This window comes from Schistocerca piceifrons, chromosome 11, assembly GCF_021461385.2.
Source record: "Schistocerca piceifrons isolate TAMUIC-IGC-003096 chromosome 11, iqSchPice1.1, whole genome shotgun sequence".
Classification (NCBI taxonomy): Eukaryota; Metazoa; Arthropoda; class Insecta; order Orthoptera; family Acrididae; genus Schistocerca; species Schistocerca piceifrons.
Genome location: NC_060148.1, coordinates 125,279,909 through 125,301,049, shown reverse-complemented (window position 1 = coordinate 125,301,049; position 21,141 = coordinate 125,279,909). Strand labels below are relative to the sequence as shown.

Sequence of the window (21,141 nt, the reverse complement as noted above, 5' to 3'; positions counted from 1 at the left end):
CTCTATCGCTTCTTGTTGTGAGATTTTATCTAACCTTTTACGTTTTTCTTCTGACATTTCATTTCTTATAAATTGTGTTAGCTGTCCGATGTCTTTTCTCAGTTTCTCTATTCTGATCTGTAGCCTGTGTTGCCATGCTGGTTTTGTGGGTTTCTTCTGTGTGTTGGTTGGTTCTGATCTCTGCCTAGTATGTATATTTAGTGTAGTGAGTGCTCCTATATAAACCAGTAGTTGTAACTCTTCCATAGTTTTGTTTTCATTTATTTTGTTGTGTATGATTGTGTTGATAGTTTTTATTGTTGTTTCGACTTGTGGGTTATTTGGTGGTCTATGCAAGAATAGTCTAATGTCTGTATTTGTCTCTTTGTATTCTATATATGTCAGCTGAAATTTCTCTTCTATATCTAACATGTGTGTCACTTCGTGTTCTATTTGTGCTTTGTTCCGGTGGCTGTCTTAAGATTTCATTTTCCTCTGATTGTTTAATTGATGCGTGTTGGTCTTTGTTTGTTTGCTCTGGGATGTTTGAGTCCATTACTGTATTTTCTTCTTCTTCTGATCGCACATTATTTTTTTTCCAGTATTTGTTGTAGTTGTTGTTTGATGTTTTCTAATTCTGACTGGGGTATCCTGTTATTTTTGATTATTACACGGATCTGATCAGCTAGTCATTGTTCTGTTAAAAATTTTAATTCTGGGTATCTGGTAATAAATGTTATGTATACTTGTGATCTGTATCCAGTTGTGTTGGTTCCTAGATTTGTTGCTTGGTAATAACAGAACATGAGGTGTCGATTAACCTCATCTGACCGTCTCATCCTCTGTCATTGTTTTCCTTCTAGGGTGGTTGCAGGAAGCATATCCTGCAAAACACCTCTATTTGGATTTAAATCATTTTCCAGTTGGCTAACAGTGTCATTACCATTGTGGGCGGGCATAGGGTTCAAGCGTCGTCCCCGACCATGACGGCGCTTGTCCGAGGCTTCTTTAGTTCTGTCCTGAACCAAGTAATCACACGAAAAGGGGGGTTAGCCCTATTAGTGGTTTGTTCTTTTTGTCGCCTTTTACGACTGGCAGAACGTACCAGAGGCATATTCTTTTCCTGGGCCTCCACGGGCTTATTATTATTATTATTATCATCATCTTCATCATCATCATCCTAATTATCTGTTGAGAATTTTATTGTATATGTATCTGTTGATCTATAGTGCATTTTTGTGACAATACACATCCACTTTCTTATACTTGATCGTATAAACAGGTTTAGATTGCATTATTGGGGTGGATCTCATACTAACTTATAGTATAGTATGGTCATATCAATCATCCAAAGTTCTTTTGTTGTAGGTGAATTGTTGCTTTCTTCTTCTTCTTCTTCTTCTTCTTCTTCTTCTTCTTCTTATGCAACTCCCCTATGGAATCTGTCATGAGGTCGTGTATAGGCTCACCATCAATAGGTTTGTGTTTATATGTAGTTTTCTCATGTAGCTTTGGAGATGTTGTCTTTTCATGTGTTAAGTTTGTCCTATTTCTTGTTTGTGGTTATGTGTTATGTAGTTTTGGTATAATATGTGTCTGATGTTCGTATACTGTCTGCAGGACAGGCTGTATGTTCTTGGGATACTTCTTGCCCACATGTACAGGTTGGTGTCTGCCTGACTCACGTGGTTTAAATTCATGGAATGAGGTCCACATCCAGTTAAAAAATGCACAAATACCTCGGCTGGGATAGGTATGGTTCACTCTTAGCTGCTCCCTTATGTCATTGTCACATAGGTGTGTGTAGGTACACTGGTAATTGTGATATTCATTGGGTAAATGTAATATTCAATATTTTAGGTTAATAGAACTTAGTGTTGGGAAATTTGATTTGAAGGATGAAAACATAAACTATTCCAAGTGGAGCTCAGAATTAAATTTAGTTGTATTGAATCTTGCAATTGAAATGATCATCGAGTTTGACCAATGATACATTATCAGTTTATGTGTCCCCACCATATTATTCTCATATTATAAAGATAATTAGACTATTATCGCTACTAAAGAAATCTGAAACATTTCTACAAATGGGAGTATAAACAGTGTAACTGTAGTATTATTTAATTTTATTTGTGGTTTTTATATGTCAGTTAAGTCAGAAACATTTCCATATCCAACTTTAATTCAGTGCTTCCTGCAGTAACATCTCAGTACTGAGTCATGTAATGATAGTGATTGTAACTGTTATTATTATGAGTGGGGTATAATCTTGCTTTCTAGGATTACTGATTTGTGCATTAATGGTAATTACTGCTACCCACAACTTAGATTGCCCTGTATTCATGTGTATCCAGTGTGCTATTCAAAGGGAGTCGTAATGAAAGTCACTACAACAACTAATATTCAATTTTCTTGAACATTATATTTCAATTTAATGTGCCTAATTGGGCTGGTGACCGTTTATTGTTTCATTCGTATGAACGTTACTACTTTCATTATCCCCAAAGTAAGAGCCTGTTTAGTTTTTTTATTAATTACAATATACTCAACATTACTGTCTGATACCTTCATCCATTAGACACACGCACAGTCAAAATTAAAAATCCTCCCAGAGGGTAACATTGGTTTGTGTCACAGCAAGCGAGTGTTATAATTGGATGGAAAGCTGAGTGTGATATTGTGCCATGATGGTAATTATTTTAAGCATCTTCTTTGAGGTGCACACAGTTACACTTGTTTCAGTTACACACATCTCATGTGTCTCTTTTCATCACACCATTTCCCTTGGTTATGTCATCCATGTTTATATGAGTGAATGGTGGTGTCTCTTGATATAGTTGGGGGATTAGATATTTCATAAGTATTAGTATTTCTGCATGAATCACATGTGTTGCTTTTGTATTTTTACTCATTTAGTTTGCCTACTTTGATTAATCTAGGCATTGTGGTGTTTGAGGTGTTTGTTTCCTGCCCTGCAAATGAAGCTTTTTGGTCAATCTCATTTGAGGTGTTTGCTTCCCATAATGCAGGTGAGCATTTTTTTATCTCATTGCCTGGGTTAAGAATGCCTCCAGAAACAGAATTTTACTGGCTTAATGTAATATTCACTTTTACGAGTTCCATATGCTTATTCATGATTTGGTGTAATCAGTGTGATGGTTTGTTTGTTGTCCTCCAGTTGTCTGGTTGGTTTGTTTTGTTATACAGTCTGCTTTCTGTGCTTTCTTTTGTGAGGTTCGTTCTTGAGCTCCTCTGTATGTTGTATGAGTGATGCCTGAAAATCCATGCAGTAATACATTTGTTTTTTGATTTTCTTGGCTACCTTGTAGAGAACATATCCTCCAGATGTCATTTCATATGTGTATTCTGGTGTATTGATGTAACTGCCCTATACTTGTGTGAGTGGGAAACTGCTCGTCATCTATGAAGTTATATGTTTGGAGGCCTATTTGCCTGTCAGGATATTGCTCTCCAGTAGCTTCTCTTGGTGGTTGAGGTATCCTTTACTGCATTCACATCTCTTATTTAGTTGAATTTAACTGTCATAATCAATATTTTCTAATCGACAGTAGTTGTTGTGTAGTTGTTTGTATGTTTGGTAGTCCCCTGCTGTAGCCCTTTTACAAGTATGGCATCTGTTTTTGCAGGATATGCAGACAGTGGTCTCACTTGAGCTGCACTCTGTGCATTTGTGTCCTGATTGTCCATATTTTGTGCATGTTATCTCTCGCTTCCTTAGTGCTGTGGCTGAGGTCGTGGCAGTTAAACCACTGATCAACAGCAATGTAGACTTTAATTGCCAGTGTCTCAGTCTGTATACCTGGTGGTTGTAGCCACATGACTTTGGTCCTGCCTGGAATCTAATTTTCATGATCCTGTCACACTCCTCACATGTGGTGTCATTCAGGAAATTTTGTTGTTAAAGAGGCTTTCTAAAAGTTCTCCATCGGTCAGTGTGTCTAGTATGTAGTATGGGATATATGGCATGAAAATCCTTATTCTTGCTTTCCAAAATACAAGTAGTATATGATAATACTTTTCATTTATACTTTGTGGGTGGGTGTCAGACTAGTGGTAAAGTACACACCTGGAATAATCTGAAGGAGTCCTACCCTGGCCTCAAGTGTTATGAGTTGGAAGGCAAAGGGATATAGTTTACGCTTCAAGTAGTCAGCAGCATGGGTGAGACATGTTCTGCCTTAAATTCTGTACCAGTTTTGGAATGGAGTCTGTTGCTGAGTTTTTATGGCTTGGAGACATAGTCATCCTCCATTAGCCCCTTTCCAGTAGTGTTTAATACGTGCATTTGTGACTTAACCCGTGCCACCTTTACAGAGCCACTGACATTGGTGTTCTTTGGACACAAGACCACACCATCTAGCATTTTGTGGCAATTACGATGTCTGGCTTCAGGCAGTAATGTTGGTCTCCCACCAGTTGTTACTGATTCGGCAAGCACCACTCACTTGACTGTCACTGTCTGAGCAAGTACACTGACTTGATTGTCACTTTCTGAGCAAGCCCTGCTTGCTCAACTGTCACTTTCTGGGCAAGCACAGCTCACCCAACTGTCACTGAATGGGCCAGTGTTGCTGACTTGACATAGCTGTCTCAGCAAGCGCCACTGACTCGGCTGTCACCCCTTGTGGCATGGTGGTCCGGTGCATCAGTCCACTGTTGTGACACTTGGAAAGGCAGTTATAGTCAGTGTCTGTGCTATTTGACTGTGCTGGGCCCTCAATATAGTGCAAATGTTATCAGCAATTCCACTGAAATGGTAAGTACAGTCTTGATACACTTATTTAAAAACCCCATGTTGGTCTAATTTTTGTTCGGTCACTCCTTTGCTAAAATATGGTGCAAAGAAATTCACACACACTTGTCCAACAGTTTTATTTGTAGGGCACACTTAATTGTTAGTAGATGTGATTATTCAGGGAAAATGTCACTTAAGACTGTCCACCCGTGATGGTTGCAGTCTCTTGAATGCATACACATACTATTTCAATGTGTATTCAGTGCAAATTCTTAGAAAAGCACAAATAACCTCCAAGAAGAACAGGGAAAAAGTCGTAGCATATGTAGGAATTGCATATTCTATTTTTGTGCAGCATATAGTGGCCACAGGGTACACACACCTGTCTGTATGTGTTTAGAAAACTGATTTATTTGGTTGATTGACCTGTATACTTTTATTTACAAATTTAACAATAAAAACTACTTACATTCTTAATGAAATGAATGTCTATTATTATTATTATTGTTATTACATAGGCATTTGCAGTAAGAATGTATGTTCTACAGCCTAGTAAACAAAAAATATGTAATGTGTGTCCATTTTACATGTGCAGTACATATGTATAGAATTAACACAAAAATCTTTAATTGTGACCTCTCTACACAAGCTTAGCTGCTTACGAGCAGGACAGGTACATGATATTGCTCACATTGATTTTGAGCTTGAAACTGTCACAAGGCAGAATCTAAACATGTAATTGTTTCAGAAGAAAACAGCATATTTCTCATCTTCATTTTACGGGCCACTAATTGATGAGATGCTGGAAGTGTCAACTTTCAATGACGAGGTTTACAATTTCACTGTCCTGAATGATTTAGTGTCCTGCATATGTACCATTGACTCCCACCCATCCTTTAACGTTTCCAAGAATGTCTTCACACGAGCAAATAACATTTTGGGTAATTGGTTGTTCCTTGGAAAGTACAGAAACTGTGAACAAAACACGCAAATGATGAAGTTTTGAGCCCACAGAAGATACATGTTCAATGCATAGTAGTAGTTCGTATTGGCCATAGGGTGCCACACACATCTGCGCCTGCATCGTTAAGTCACACCTCAGAGACTCAGGAGTGCATTTGCAGCATGTCCATCCCCTTCAGTGGTCACATAGGGACTGGACCGATGAAGAGTGGGATCAGGTGCTCCTCTCATATCAGAACGTGTTCGGTTGAGTGGTGGTTATGGATATACCCTCATATGGTGAGAGGTGCGGACTCATCATGCATTCAGGAACATGAAGATGAACATGATAATTTTGGTGGTTCAGTTGGTATGATAATATGAGTCTCCTATCACAATACTCAGGTTTTTGCAAGCCAACATTGAGTAGAGTTCGTGATTTGACTTCATTCCCACACTGATCCATTTTCCTGCCATTACTTAACTATACTTAGAATTAAACAGCATAATTTTTATGTCAGGTGGCTGTGATGACTTTGTCTCAACTGACAACATTCTGACTAATTATTGCCACTAATACTTATTTAGTGGTCATCTTGAGGCAAGGAGTAATACTACCCATTGAGACATTTTCAGCCTTTGTGAGTTGTTATGTAAACAGGTGAACTGTTTATCAACTGTTGTAAATATGTAGCATTAGCAGCAGTATATGCAACTTTAAAACACAAAAAAGTGTTTAGTTATATGTGATCTTTGTTTTTGGTATAAAAATGCAAAAAAGTCCAGTTGTTACAGCTTAGCAAGTTGGTGGAAGGATGGTAATGACACTCTTTCTGTATGGATTTGTGATAAAGGAACAAACACCTTACTTGTGGAACTAAAGTGACTGCATGTCTTTATAAATGCTTAAATCACATTAAGTGACAGGATGGGATTGTGAAAAAATAAACAGTTTTGTAAGATAATAATATTATTCATTGTATTACATTGTGTGCAGCAAATCATCATCCTTTTTTTCCCTTTTTTTTTTTTTTTTTTTTTTTTTTATTAGAACACTTTTACCCCACTACATCAACAGCTGTGCTGTAGTTTCCAAATTGTTTCTTACTCATCCTAAATTCCGTCTCTACAGTGTTCAGACACTCATCCTGAATTCCGTCTCTACAGTGTTCAGACAGATGGGTCCAATATAAAACTTATATGCCATCTGTAAATTTGGTTTATGGATTTAATACATATGGCATGATTGCAGTCAGTTTTGCACTGCATGGACACATGAGTTTATACACTGTTAAGTCATCTACATGTACATTATGTACATATATGTAACACACAGGCTCACTGAATACAGCTTTGTCATATGGTTGCCACTAGTTCAGTCTGTCAAAAACAATCTGTAATGCACCGCATATGCCAGTGAGTTAATAAGTCTTGAACGATGTCAATAAATGGAAAAGTCTCCAGATGTTACCTTGAGTGCTGCATCCTTGTTCATTCATATGATGGATAGCTTCACACCTGAGAAGCCAATATCCGGGGGAGAGTAAGATGGGTAATACTCCATCATGATATGAGAATCGGTGTATGGCACTGAACGACTTAACTTATCCTACTCCATATGTTTAAACTGCACTTTAGCACTGTGTATAACATTCTCAGTTTCCTTTACTACATGGCAGTCACAGTCTGCTTGTATTTGCACAGTTGGATCTACTGACAATGAAATTATGCATAAAGGCAAAGATTAGTAGTACACTGGGACCATTTAACTGTGGCTCAGTGGGTTGAAGAAACAAACAGTGGCATCCTTTCAGATAGGCCTATTGTGGGATGCTGCTGCGGTAATTTAGACTCAAAGCCAAAAGATAACTCACATAGATGTTGCTGCTGCCACAATATATCTGAAAAAAGGGAAAAAAAGAAGTATCATGAAATATCTCTCTCTCTCTCTCTCTCTCTCTCTCTCTCTCTCTCACACACACACACACACACTTAGAGGGGGTGGAGTAGAGATGGATTAATTCTCATCCTTTTTATTTTGTCTTGGGGGGGGGGGGGGGGGGGGGGTGTCAGTGGCTGATCTCTGATGACACTTTATGATGCTAAACCTTCATTGAACAGAACACAAATGACAAGACTCTCACAGTTGGTGTAGAAATGGGAGAAGTTAGGGGAAGGTTAATGTAGCTGTTATCATTTCCTCAGCAAATGGGAATAAATTCCCATTGATTTTTGAGTCTAACAATTGACCTTGAGACATTATCGTAGGAGATCTGACAACCATGTAGGCTGTGCTCAAATATCCAGTCAGTGGGTAGCAATGTTTTTTAATTGCCTGCCAAATGAGTAGTGACACCTTATGAATGTGCTCACCTATGGTTCCCATGTAAAATTTGTGAATGCTTGCTGATTCATTGAGTCTTCTTTACCCACTTAAACAGCAAACTGAAATAAGATACAAAGTCCATGTGACACTCACTTTAAGATTTTCTGATGTTTCCGTAAATCATTCTGAGATGTGTTAGTCACTTTTCATGAACCTCCTACTACGCTGTTACTTAATCTCTAATGTCTTTGGGAAGATATTAGACTTTGATTCTCAAATGGCAAATGTGTAATACTGCATGAGTTTTGTAAATTTACATTTTTTGTCATATAACTTTTACACAGACCCATTCTATTTCAGGGTAGTGAAATATTGCTGGAGAAGTGGCTGCCCGTCTTGAATGGGAGAAAACTCTGCTTCAAAGGAGTCAGGTATAGATACATCTGAGAAAGACCATTTTTAATGTACATGTTATTTATTTATTTTTATTTAACTTATGTCCATAGATCCAGGTATATAATATAACATGAGCAGGCTGCATCTTTGCAGATGCTTGTTTTTCTTCTTACTTGAAGCCATTTTTCTGACTAGTTTCACTGTTGAGAAAGATCACACATAATTGTGGTGATGTGCAATCCACAATGTAATTAATGTGATCATGATCTTAATGTCTCCACAAAAAGGAGTCCGATTGTATGCTAGGGTTGCATGAAGTAATCAGATGCCACTATTTAAAAAGTAATGTGGAAAAAGTTTTGGTGCAAATGCATAACCAACATTTGAAGAACGCCTATGGGAATCAGAAATCTGCGAGTAGGAGGGTAATGGGTGGTGGTTGTTGCTATGCGGTGAGTGGGAAGTTGGGAATACAGAAAGAATGCCCAGATGACCAAAGCGGTGAAGGCAACTGTTCTAGAGAAGCGGAGCATCAGGGTTCAAGACAGGGTGTGGCACCACAAATTTTCAACTCTCACCATTGCATAGCTGCAATGCCCTATGTGGCCAAAAGTCAGTACTTCCTTCCTATCTCTTTCCCATCCTGTTTGCTTTCACCCAATTATTCAAGAATACGTATACTGGCAATATGTGACTTCAAAGGTTAACAAGAATTTGTTAACCTGTGAAACAGGAACAAGTAGACGCTATGTATATGCAAGTACTAAAGAAGACATTGGATATTTAGCATCTGGGGCTTTTCAGACCTACCTTCTTTGTTGTTGTTGTGGTCTTCAGTCCAAAGACTGGTTTGATGCAGCTCTCCATGCTACTGTATCCTGTGCAAGCCTCTTCATCTACTCATTAACCTACATCTCTTCATCAACCTACATCCCTCTGAATCTGCTTAGTGTATTCATCTCTTGGTCTCTCTCAATGATTTTATTCCCCTCACACACACACACACACACACACACACACACACACACACACACACTCTTCCCTCCAGTACTAATTGGTGAGCCCTTGATGACTGATGACCTCAGAAGTTAAATCCCATAGTGCTCAGAACCATTTTGATCACTTGATGCCTCTGAATGTGTCCTGCTAACTGATCCCTTCTTTTAATTAGTATGTACCACAAATTTCTCTTCTCCCCAATTTCATCCAGTACGTGATTACCCATCTAAGCTTCAGCATTCTTCTGAAGTAGCACCACTTTTCAAAAGCTTCTAGTGTCTTCTTGCCTAAACTGTTTATCACCCATGTTTCACTTCCATACAAAGCTACACTCCTTACAAATGCTTTCACAAAGGACTTCCTGACACTTAAATCTATGCTTGATGTCAACGGATTTCTCTACTTCAGAACTGCTTTTTTTTGCCATTGCCAGTCTACATTCTATATCCTCCTTACTTTGAACATCACCACTGATTTTGCTTCCCAAATAGCAAAACTCATTTGCTGTTTATCTTATGTCCTCCTTTGAAGATACTGTCCATTCCATTCAGCTGCCCTTCCAAGTCCTTTGCAGTCTCTGACAGAATTGGCATAGGCCATTGGCAAACTTCAAAGTTTCTATTTCTTCTCCCTATTCCTCTTCCAAAGTTTTTGTTTGTCTTCTTTGCTGCTTGCTCAGTATACTGATTGAATAATCTTAGAGACAGACTACAACCATGTCTCTCTCCCTTCTCAACTAATGCTTCCCCTTAGTGCCCCTTGAATCTTTTAACTGCAATCTGGTTTCTGTACAAATTGTAAGTAGCCTTTTTCTCCTTGTATTTTATCCCTGCCACCTTTAGAATTTGAAAGAGATTATTCCAGTCAACATTGACAAAAGCTTTCTCTAAGTCTACAAATGCTATAAACATAGGTTTGCCTTTCCTTAACTTATCTTCAATGAGAAGTTGTAGGGTCAGTATTGCCTCGTGTGTCCCTACGTTTCTCTGAAATCGGAACTGATCTTCCCCAAGGGTTTCTTCTAACAGTTTTTCCATTTGTCTGTAAAGGATTCGTGTTAGTATTTTACAGCGGTGACTTACTAAATTGATAGTTTGGTAATTTTCGCACCTGTCAGCACCTGCTTTCTTTGGAATTGGGATTACTAAATTCTTCTTGAAGTCTGAGGGTATTTTGCCTGTCTCACAGATCTTGCTCACCAGATGGAAAAGTTTTGTCATGGATGGCTCTCTCAAGGCAATCTGTAGCTCTAACGGAATGTTGTGTACTCCCAGCGCCTTGTTTAGATTTAAGTCTTTCAGTGCTTTGTCAAATTCGTCATGCAGTATCATATCTCCCTTTTCATCTTCCTCTGCATCCTCTTCCGTTTCCATAACATTGCCCTCAAGTACATGTCCCTTGCATAGACCCTCTGTATACTCCTTCCATCTTTTTGCTTTCCTTTCTTTGATTAGGACTGGTTTTCCATCTGAGCTCTTGATATTCATACAGCAGGTTCTCTTTTCTCCAAAGGTGTCTTTATTTTTCCTGTAGGCAATATCTAACTCGTAGTGATATATGCTTCCACATTCTTACATTTGTCCTCTTTCCATTCCTGCATAACCATTTTGCACTTCCTGTCGATCTTGTTTTTTTAGATGTTTGTATTCCCTTTCACCTGATTCATTTATTGCATTTTTATATTTTCTCCTTTCATCGATTAAATTCAGTATCTCTTGTGTTCCCCAAGGATTTTTATGAGTCCTTGCCTTTTTACCTACTTGATCCTCTGATGCCTTCACTAATTCATTTCTCAAAGCTACCCATTCTTCTTCTTTGTACTTGTTAATATGATACTTTTCGAACAACGAAATAAGTAACCACTGGCCTGGTGTAAGTAAAACCCTGAAAGCCAAGTCTGATTAGGATAGGTAAATAAATGAAGAGGACCACAAAAAGATGTACATATGATATTAATTCAATAGAGGAATCACTCAAGCTACTGTTCTAACTAGGAACAGAAAGATACACTTTACTGTGTTACAATGTGACACTAGCAAGAATATGGTGGAGGTAGTTACACATCTCAAAATCACTGACAATTGAAAGCCTCGAGACCTCTGCACACAGCACAGTGGACCAGGTGCCGGCAGTCAGTGATCGGGCTACCCGTTGAAGCCATCTTGTGTACCGGTAGTTGCGGCGATGCCTTTGAATGTCGGTGTGCATTATACTTGCTGCATGGTCCAACTTATGTCTACTGTGGCAGTAGGTGGCGTATGTCCATGTAGTCCAAGATGGTAGCTGGGGTGGGAGCGAAAGGTGTGAGAAGTTCTCAATCTGCATGGACTGGCACATTTAGGTGAATGTTGTCTGTCTCCATCCAACTAAAATGCTCAGATCTTTCTTGACTTCATCACTTATATTACAAGCATTAAATAAAAAAATAAGTGTTGACATAACCACAGCTGAGTCCAAAGCAGAATGCAGGATCATCAGTGAAGTACAATACTTAACACTTAAAGTACATTTATTACAGACACCAACATTTAGAGAGTACAGAATTGGATCCTGAATGGAGAGTGTTGCTGTTTATGTAACCATCATATATTCCAGAGTTTGAAAACATTATGAACTTGATAAGCTTTGAGAACCTTCCAAAAATGATATATAGTAAATAAGAAATATTTGCTGGTGATTGGATTTGAACTGATAATTTGCAGCATGCCAGCCAATGGTGCTGATTGGTACTGCACTTCCATGCAGCGCATATTCTGTCATTGCTCCATCTCATGATGAAACAGATGCCAGCCCATTTCAGAACTTCTCACTGGAGCTGAATACAACATCCTGGATCTAGATCTTGTCAGTGGTCTTCCATTTGGCAGCAATTCATGTATTGTTGTCATGTTCTCTTTCCTTCCATGAGCATGAAAGGTAGACCTTCTGTCAAAACAATGTTTAGTTATTTTAATGAAATACGTTCACATCCAAGTTAAGGAAATTCCAATTTTTCTTTTAACTCTTAATTTCTAAGTAGTTAACTCACATTGAAGGCCAAATAAATAAATAAAATAAAATGATAATAAGCTTCACAGTCATTGGTGGGCCTTCAGTGTCCTTGAAAGAGAAGCCCCAGTGTCAGTCTTTGCCTCAGGAGTGTAGCAGGGCTTCATAAGGATGACATTGATGAGATCTCTATACTTTTGACTTCTTGGTGAAGGATCATAATCCTCTACTTTGTATGTGATTTCTGAGAAGAGATGAAGGTTACAATAGGAACCACATTGGCATTTTACTAACTTTTCTGATAGCTACACTTTCGTATTATGCAGCTCTTGGTCCTTCTCCTGGGCTTCCAGGATCCATATGCGAGCCAGCTGTTTAGCTTCTTCAGTCCTGGTGATGAGGTGTCTCACATAGTCTTCCCGAGTATCAGCCAGTTAAAACTGTAACAATGTTGTTGTTGTTGTTGTGGTCTTCAGTCCTGAGACTGGTTTGTTGCAGCTCTCCATGCAACTCTATCCTGTGAAAGCTTCTTCATCTCCCAGTACCTACTGCAACCTACATCCCTCTGAATCTGCTTAGTGTATTCATCTCTTGGTCTCCCTCTACGATTTTTACCCTCCACGCTGCCCTCCAATACTGAATTGGTGATCCCTTGATGCCTCAGAACATGTCCTACCAACCGATCCCTTCTTCTAGTCAAGTTGTGCCACAAACTCCTCTTCTCACCAATTCTGTTCAATACCTTCTCATTAGTTATGTGATCTACCCATCTAATCTTCAGCATTCTTCTGTAGTACCACATTTTGAAAGCTTCTATTCTCTTCTTGTCCAAACTATTTATCGTCCATGTTTCACTTCCATACATGGCTACACTCCATACAAATACTTTCAGAAATGACTTCGTGACACTTAAATCTATACTCGATGTTAACAAATTTCTCTTCTTCAGAAACGCTTTCCTTACCATTGCCAGTCTACATTTTATATCCTCTCTACTTTGACCATCATCAGTTATTTTGCTCCCCAAATAGCAAAACTCCTTTGCTACTTTAAGTGTTTCATTTCCTAATCTAATACCCTCAACATCACCCAACTTAATTTGACTACATTCCATTATCCTCATTTTGCTTTTGTTGATGTTCATCTTATATCCTCCCTTCAAGACACCATCCATTCTGTTCAAATGCTCTTCCAAGTCCTTTGCTGTCTCCGACAGAATTACAATGTCATCGGCGAACCTCAACGTTTTTCTTTCTTCTCCTTGGATTTTAATACCGACTCTGAATTTTTCTTTTGTTACCTTTACTGCTTGCTCAATATACAGATTGAATAACATCAGGGAGAGGCTACAACCCTGTCTTACTCCCTTCCCAACGACTGCTTCCCTTTCATGTCCCTCAACTCTTATAACTGCCATCTGGTTTCTGTACAAATTGTAAATAGCCTTTCGCTCCCTGTATTTTACCCCTGCCACCTTTAGAATTTGAAAGAGAGTATTCCAGTCAACATTGTCAAAAGCTTTCTCTAAGTCTACAAATGCTAGAAATGTAGGTTTGCCTTTCCTTAATCTTTCTTCTAAGATAAGTCGTAAGGTCAGTATTGCCTCACGTGTTCCAGTATTTCTACGGAATCCAAACTGATCTTCCCCGAGGTCGGCTTCTACTAGTTTTTCCATTCGTCTGTAAAGAATTTGTGTTAGTATTTTGCAGCTGTGGCTTATTAAACTGATTGTTTGGTAATTTTCACATCTGTCAACACCTGCTTTCTTTGGGATTGGAATTATTATATTCTTCTTGAAGTCTTAGGGTATTTCACCTGTTTCATACATCTTGCTCACCAGATGGTAGAGTTTTGTCAAGACTGGCTCTCCCAAGGCTGTCAGTAGTTCCAATGGAATGTTGTCAACTCTGGGGGCCTTGTTTCGGCTCAGGTCTTTCAGTGCTATGTCAAACTCTTCACGCAGTATCGTATCTCCCATTTCATCTTCATCTACATCCTCTTCCATTTCCATAATATTGTCCTCAAGTGCATCGCCCTTGTATAGACCCTCTGTATACTCCTTCCACCTTTCTGCTTTCCCTTCTTTGCTTAGAACTGGGTTTCCATCTGAGCTCTTGATGTTCATACAAGTGGTTCTCTTATCTCCAAAGGTCTCTTTAATTTTCCTGTAGGCAGTATCTATCTTACCCCTAGTGAGATAAGCCTCTACATCCTTACATTTGTCCTCTAGCCATCTCTGCTTAGCCTTTTTGCACTTCCTGTCGATCTCATTTTTGAGACGTTTGTATTCCTTTTTGCCTGCTTCATTTACTGCATTTTTATATTTTCTCCTTTCATCAATTAAATTCAATATTTCTTCTGTTACCCAAGGATTTCTACTAGCCCTCATCTTTTTACCTACTTGATCCTCTGCTGCCTTCACTACTTCATCCCTCAAAGCTACCCATTCTTCTTCTACTGTATTTCTTTCCCCCATTCCTGTCAATTGTTCCCTTATGCTCTCCCTGAAACTCTGTACAACCTCTGGTTCTTTCAGTTTATCCAGGTCCCATCTCCTTAAATTCCCACCTTTTTGCAGTTTCTTCAGTTTTAATCTACAGGTCTTAACCAATAGATTGGGGTCAGAGTCCACATCTGCCCCTGGAAATGTCTTACAATTTAAAACCTGGTTCCTAAATCTCTGTCTTACCATTATATAATCTATCTGATACCTTTTAGTATCTCCAGGGTTCTTCCATGTATACAACCTTCTATCATGATTCTTAAACCAAGTGTTAGCTATGATTAAGTTGTGCTCTGTAAAAAATTCTACCAGGCGGCTTCCTCTTTCATTTCTTAGCCCCAATCCATATTCACGTATTACATTTCCTTCTCTCCCTTTTTCTACACTCGAATTCCAGTCACGCATGACTATTAAATTTTCATCTCCCTTCACTATGTGAATAATTTCTTTTATTTCATCATTCCTTTGTCATCTGCAGAGCTAGTTGGCATATAAACTTGTACTACTGTAGTAGGTGTGGGCTTCGTATCTATCTTGGCCACAATAATGCGTTCACTATGCTGTTTGTAGTAGCTTACCCGCATTCCTATTTTCCTATTCATTATTAAACCTACTCCTGCATTACCCCTATTTGACTTTGTGTTTATAACCGTGTAGTCACCTGACCAGAAGTCTTGTTCCTCCTGCCACCGAACTTCACAAATTACCACTATATCTAACTTTAACCTATCCATTTCCCTTTGTAAATTTTCCAACCTACCTGCCCAATTAAAGGATCTGACATTCCACGCTCCGATCCGTAGAATGCAAGTTTTCTTTCTCCTGATAGCGACATCCTCTTGAGTAGTCCCTGCCCGGAGATCCGAATGGGGGACTATTTTACCTCCGGAATATTTTACCCAAGAGGACACCATCATCATTTAATCATACAGTAAAGCTGCAAGCCCTTGGGAAAAATTACGGCCGTAGTTTCCCCTTGCTTTCAGCCATTCGCAGTACCAGCACAGCAAGGCCGTTTTGGTCATTGTTACAAGGCTAGATCAGTCAATCATCCAGACTGTTGCCCTTGCAACTACTGAAAAGGCTGCTGCCCCCTTTCAGGAACCACACGTTTGTCTGGCCTCTCAACAGATACCCCTCCATTGTGGTTGTACCTATGGTACGGCTATCTGTATCGCTGAGGCACGCAAGCCTCCCCACCAACAGCAAGGTCCATGGTTCATGGGGGGATTGTAACAATGTATCTGCTGAAATTGTAACAATGTATCTGTTGTAATTTCAGCTTTGTGACCGTGGAGCAGAAAGAATAGTGTGAAACCTTGCATTGTTTGGTCATACACAGATGTTATGATGGGCAATATGTATCCCAATCTTTGTTCGACTGTATCTGCCAACATCCCATAACTGCCAGTGTTTGCCTCAATATTTTTGTCATACAGTGTTACCAATGTAGATGTTAGCGTCTCCTTATCAGCGAGGAAACGTCTTCCTCCCACATCATTCCAGGAAAATTTAGTGTCTCTGCATAGCAATTCTGGCGAGGGACATGCCTTGCTGCACAGGCCCTATATGAAGCACTGGGATCAGGGTGGGACTCAGTTGCCATTCACTTGGTGCCCCAAGGTTTTTATTTTTTGGGTGGTGAATGGGCACTTTTTCAGACTCAGGTGGAACCCTGCAGGTCGAACAGAAACATAAACACAGTGCAAGTGACATGTCTTCAAACTCAGAGGGGCCATCAGGAATTATGAAGGCAGTCTTTTCACTATCAGCCTCGTCAATCTCAATTTTGACAGCAGCCCGTCTGCATGATCATCGTTAAAAAAATACTTTGCTATTTTCAAGCAGTCTAGAGTATAGTATGCAGCAATGGGTTTATCTAATTTTTTGGGATTTTGTTCAGTGTCAGTAGTCGATGCAGTAACACCACGCACCATCCTCGCCCGTCATGAGAACCACAGGAAGGATAAAGTGCTACCTCAAAGTTCAAGACTGACGTCTTGTTGCACTTTCTCCACTTCCTCATGAGTTGTGTGTCACTCAGCCAGTGATCTCATACACGTGCTAACTAATTCATGGATTCTGCCCCATTTTGATATGGTCCACATGATCTCTCACTTCTGCACTCAAGTTTGAAAGCACCCAAAAATGGGCATGGAATGGCTACACACACAGACTTTTTCCTCCATCAGGCCAGATCTTATTAGCTGTCTGATAATAACATTGTACTCTTCATCATCTGTAGTGGTAGCAGAGCACAATTCTCCACCAGTGGCAATCAGCTGCCAACTCTGGTCTAGTTTAGCTGCTCCAATGCAATTACATTTAGGGAACAACTGTATTTGCTTGTGACAATTAGTGATGTATGCAGATTTATTTTTTGGGCCTGAGTATCTTTCTGTAGTTGACAAGAGATTCACAGTTTGACTGAGTATTTTGACTGATGAATGGAGCTCATCAGTTTGATGACAATGGGATGTCATCTTCAGTAGCAAATAACCACCCAGAGCTTGTTGGAATAGCTTTGTGTATGTGGAACTTTGATTTTGCACAGTCTGACTGCGTGTGATGTCAGCAAGAATTCCTATCTGAAAACAGCATTGTGATTACGTTATGTTAAAACAAAAAATTTCAAAGGGCTGTTGTTCTTAAATGATAGTTATTCTTGCAGTACATCATGTGGATGTATTTCCCACTTGCAACCATCAGCACAACTGCTTTTGTATCATGGAATATTGTCTTCTGTTGCTGATGATAACAAGCATTCAACATTGCAGAAAAAGAAGCCTTGGAGTCGAACAGTGCCCAGACAGGTTGGTCGCCAGTGACTATGTCACTGTGGTTTCCTTACACTGTGATGATTGCCAACCAAGGAGGATTTTTGTCTGTGACAGCCTCACCTCCATAGATGGTTGCCTCACTTAGCTTTTATGAGATCACATTCTAGGTGAGTGGCTGGTACCTGTGTATGGCAAAAGGGAACGGCTGTCAGCATCTGATGGGTGACTTTTCCCCGTGTACAACAACTGGCGTCATCTCACAAGTTGACTCTAACCATCTGCAGTTGACTAGTGTGAATAGAACTCTTTTGATACTTGACGTATCAAGGCACAATAATCATCATATGCTAGTCTCATTTCTCTGCACTAGCATACAGTGACTCCAGGGTGCCCACAGTGAAGACATACCAGTGTGTTGTTCTCTGACCACCAGATGTCTCTTCTACAGGGCATTGTACTTGGCAGAGGAGTTGGTTGTAGTCGAGATTGTAGAAATGCTGGGTTTTCATTTGAAGGATATGCCATAATCCAAGTTGGTAGAGTCCATTCTTCATGGTGCATTCAACTAGTGCCCTAGATTGGGGCTAAGGATTGGTACATCTCTTTGTCAACATTCTTTTTTTGAAGTATGGGGTTCATGTTCATAGCTGCTATCCCTCGTGCACTTTGTGCAACATTCCTGGGTGCCATAAACTGCTGTATATATCATTACCTGGTGTGTCAGAGAGGTGAGGTCATGATGGACTTCCACAACTGCCATGGGGACCACATTGAGATGGCGATCATACTTCTTTCGTCTGAGTCTTGTCTTGTGTGTTTTCTTCATGCACTGGTAACATTACATGAAATTGTTGATTGTTGTGACATCCTTTACCAGAAAAGCTCAATACATAATCTGTTTTGTTAGCTTCTGTCATATTCGCTTTCACTGTGTGGCATAAAGCCAAAATATTTTTTATGTATGATTGAGTCATTTCTTCATGAATTGGGCCCCATTCTTCAATTATTCTTCCACTAAGTGGACCTGCGGCTGATTATTATGGAATGTTTTCTTCAGTTAGGCCTGGAATTTGTCCCAACCAATGAGCTGCTCTTTGTTGTTCTTGAATTGCAGTTGGGCTGTGCCACCCACATGAAAGTATATGAATGAAAAACATCTGACATCATCCCATCTGTTATACTTGGTGAATTAGTTGACTCCTTTCAGCCATTTTGTTGGGTCCTGACCATTGTCTCCAGTAGGCACTGGAGGATGTCTGATGTGCTGTTCACTTACTGTTGATTTGTTCATCAAGACAACACCTTTTATGTTGCCTAATTGAAGCCAGAAGATACAGATGTTTTGAAATAACCAACATCTCCACCAAACAGGGTCATGTAAAAATCACAGTTGAGTCCAAATCAGAAAGCACGGCCATCTATAAGTACCAACACACTGATACGAAGAGTGCTGTTGTTTATACAAACATCAACTATTTCATTATATGTGAACATAACAAACACAATATATTTCAAGAACCTTGTAGAAATTATGAATACTATATAACAAATATTTAGTGGTAATTGGATTGGAATTGGTGATCTGCAGAAGGCTAGCGGGGATGCTAGCTATAACTTCACACTGCCTATGGCACAGCTTGTGGCAATATCATCTATTAATATTTTGTATCATCTGTCCAGGGCATTTGATGATGTCGATCAACACACTATTTTTTGTGGAAAGAATCGGTGATGAATAATATGTTTGCACATATTTAATAAAAAGAAGCAGATACTAGAATGACAAAAAAAATTGTCATGGGGCGAATCACAGAAAGTCACATACTGTTTAATTTTGCATCCTCTTCTCTTTCTTATACAGGTGAATGACGCAACATCACATTCATCAAGCATAGTAAGTTCTTTTGGTGTGTGGCACAGCAGTTACAATTAACCATGTTGTAGAGACAGAAGCAGGTGAAGTTGTTAAGAATTTTAAATGACATGTGTCTTAGTTTTGAAAAAGAAAACAAATGAAAAACATAATATTCACTTATATGCAACAAAGGGACTTAACAGCAGTAATTAATGAAGAACATTAATAGGAGCCAGTGAATAGGCTAAAATGCTCAAGTTTCTGGTTGAGCTTGTTGTCGCATATTTGCAGTGGACAAAACATATTAGCGAGCCCCTCAAACAGCTAAATTCAACAGCCGTTGCTACTTGCATAATTGCTAATTTGTGAGAGAAACACGTCTGTATCTTGTTTTACGTAATGTTATTAATGGTATGTAGCATGAGTTTGTGTGGTAACTCATTGCCAATGTAAACAGTATTGATTGTGAAACAGTAGGCAGTGAAAGAAATGTGTGGTTTTCACCTATAGCCATCTTTAGAGGCCCCTCCCACAAGTTAGGCATTCTGACTGCACTTGCAAGACAGGTATACAGTGTGTTTCACAATTTCTATTACAGGCTTCTAAGGATTGTAGAGGAGAATTAGTAAATAAATTTTTGTTTAGGATCCCAGTGTGGAGCAGTCACAGGGCAAACCTCAGAATGTCACATACGGTTTAATTTTGTGTCCTGTTCTATTTCTTATACATGTGACTCACTCAACTTCACATACAGCAGGCAGAGTTGGATGTAATATAAAATTGTAAAGTTTGGATCAGTTTAAATCTCCCGATTTGTGGTACATACACAAAGCAAAGGACATGCTGTCAACAACCACTCTTGTAATTTTGACGTCATGTACCATTTTTGCCCAACTACAACAACAGCTGTAAGGAACTGATAGATTAGGAGGGTTGACTAGTGCTTAATGGATCTGCCTCACTGTCAACATTGAAGTTGAAGGAGATGTTAGGGGCTCCTGCAGAACATACATGACAGAGCTCGTTGTTTCCACTATCTGCATATTGTGAAATGGGGAATTTGAAAGTGATCAGATTTTCAAACTTAGTTTTGTAACTATTAAGTATCTATGAAGTACACTCTAAGACAGAAAGAATCAATACACTATGAAAGAATTATCCTAATGGGATGGAAATTGGTAGATGTGATATTCATGTACAGATGAACAAATGAGTACAATTTCAGAAAAAATTGGATGATTTATTCAAGAGAAAGAACTTCACAAACTGAGCAAGTCAGTAACAAGGTGTTCCACCAGTGGCCCTTATGCAAGCAGTTATTTGGGTTGGCGCTGATTGATAGAGTTGTTGGATGTCTTCCAGAGCGGTTGTTGTTGTTGTTGTTGTTGTTATTGTTATTGTGGTCTTCACCCCAGAGACTGGTTTGATGCAGCTCTCCATGCTACTCTATCCTGTGCAAGCTTCTTCATCTCCCAGTACCTACTGCAACCTGCATCCTTCTGAATCTGTTTAGTTTATTCATCTCTTGGTCCCCCTCTACGATTTTTGCCATCCACGCTGCCCTCCAATACTAAATTGGTGATCGCTTGATGCCTCAAAACATGTCCTACCAAGTGA

General features: G+C 39.3%; 1 protein-coding gene across 1 annotated transcript in view; it reads left to right on the top strand.

Annotated features, from left to right (window-relative positions):
- The window catches only part of LOC124720283, a 198,243-nt gene that overhangs the window by 122,936 nt on the left and 54,166 nt on the right, over positions 1–21,141 (top strand). The window contains exon 6 of the mRNA XM_047245594.1: positions 8,364–8,434. Coding sequence (XP_047101550.1) covers positions 8,364–8,434 — 71 coding nt within the window. The remainder of the gene's footprint in view (positions 1–8,363; positions 8,435–21,141) is intronic.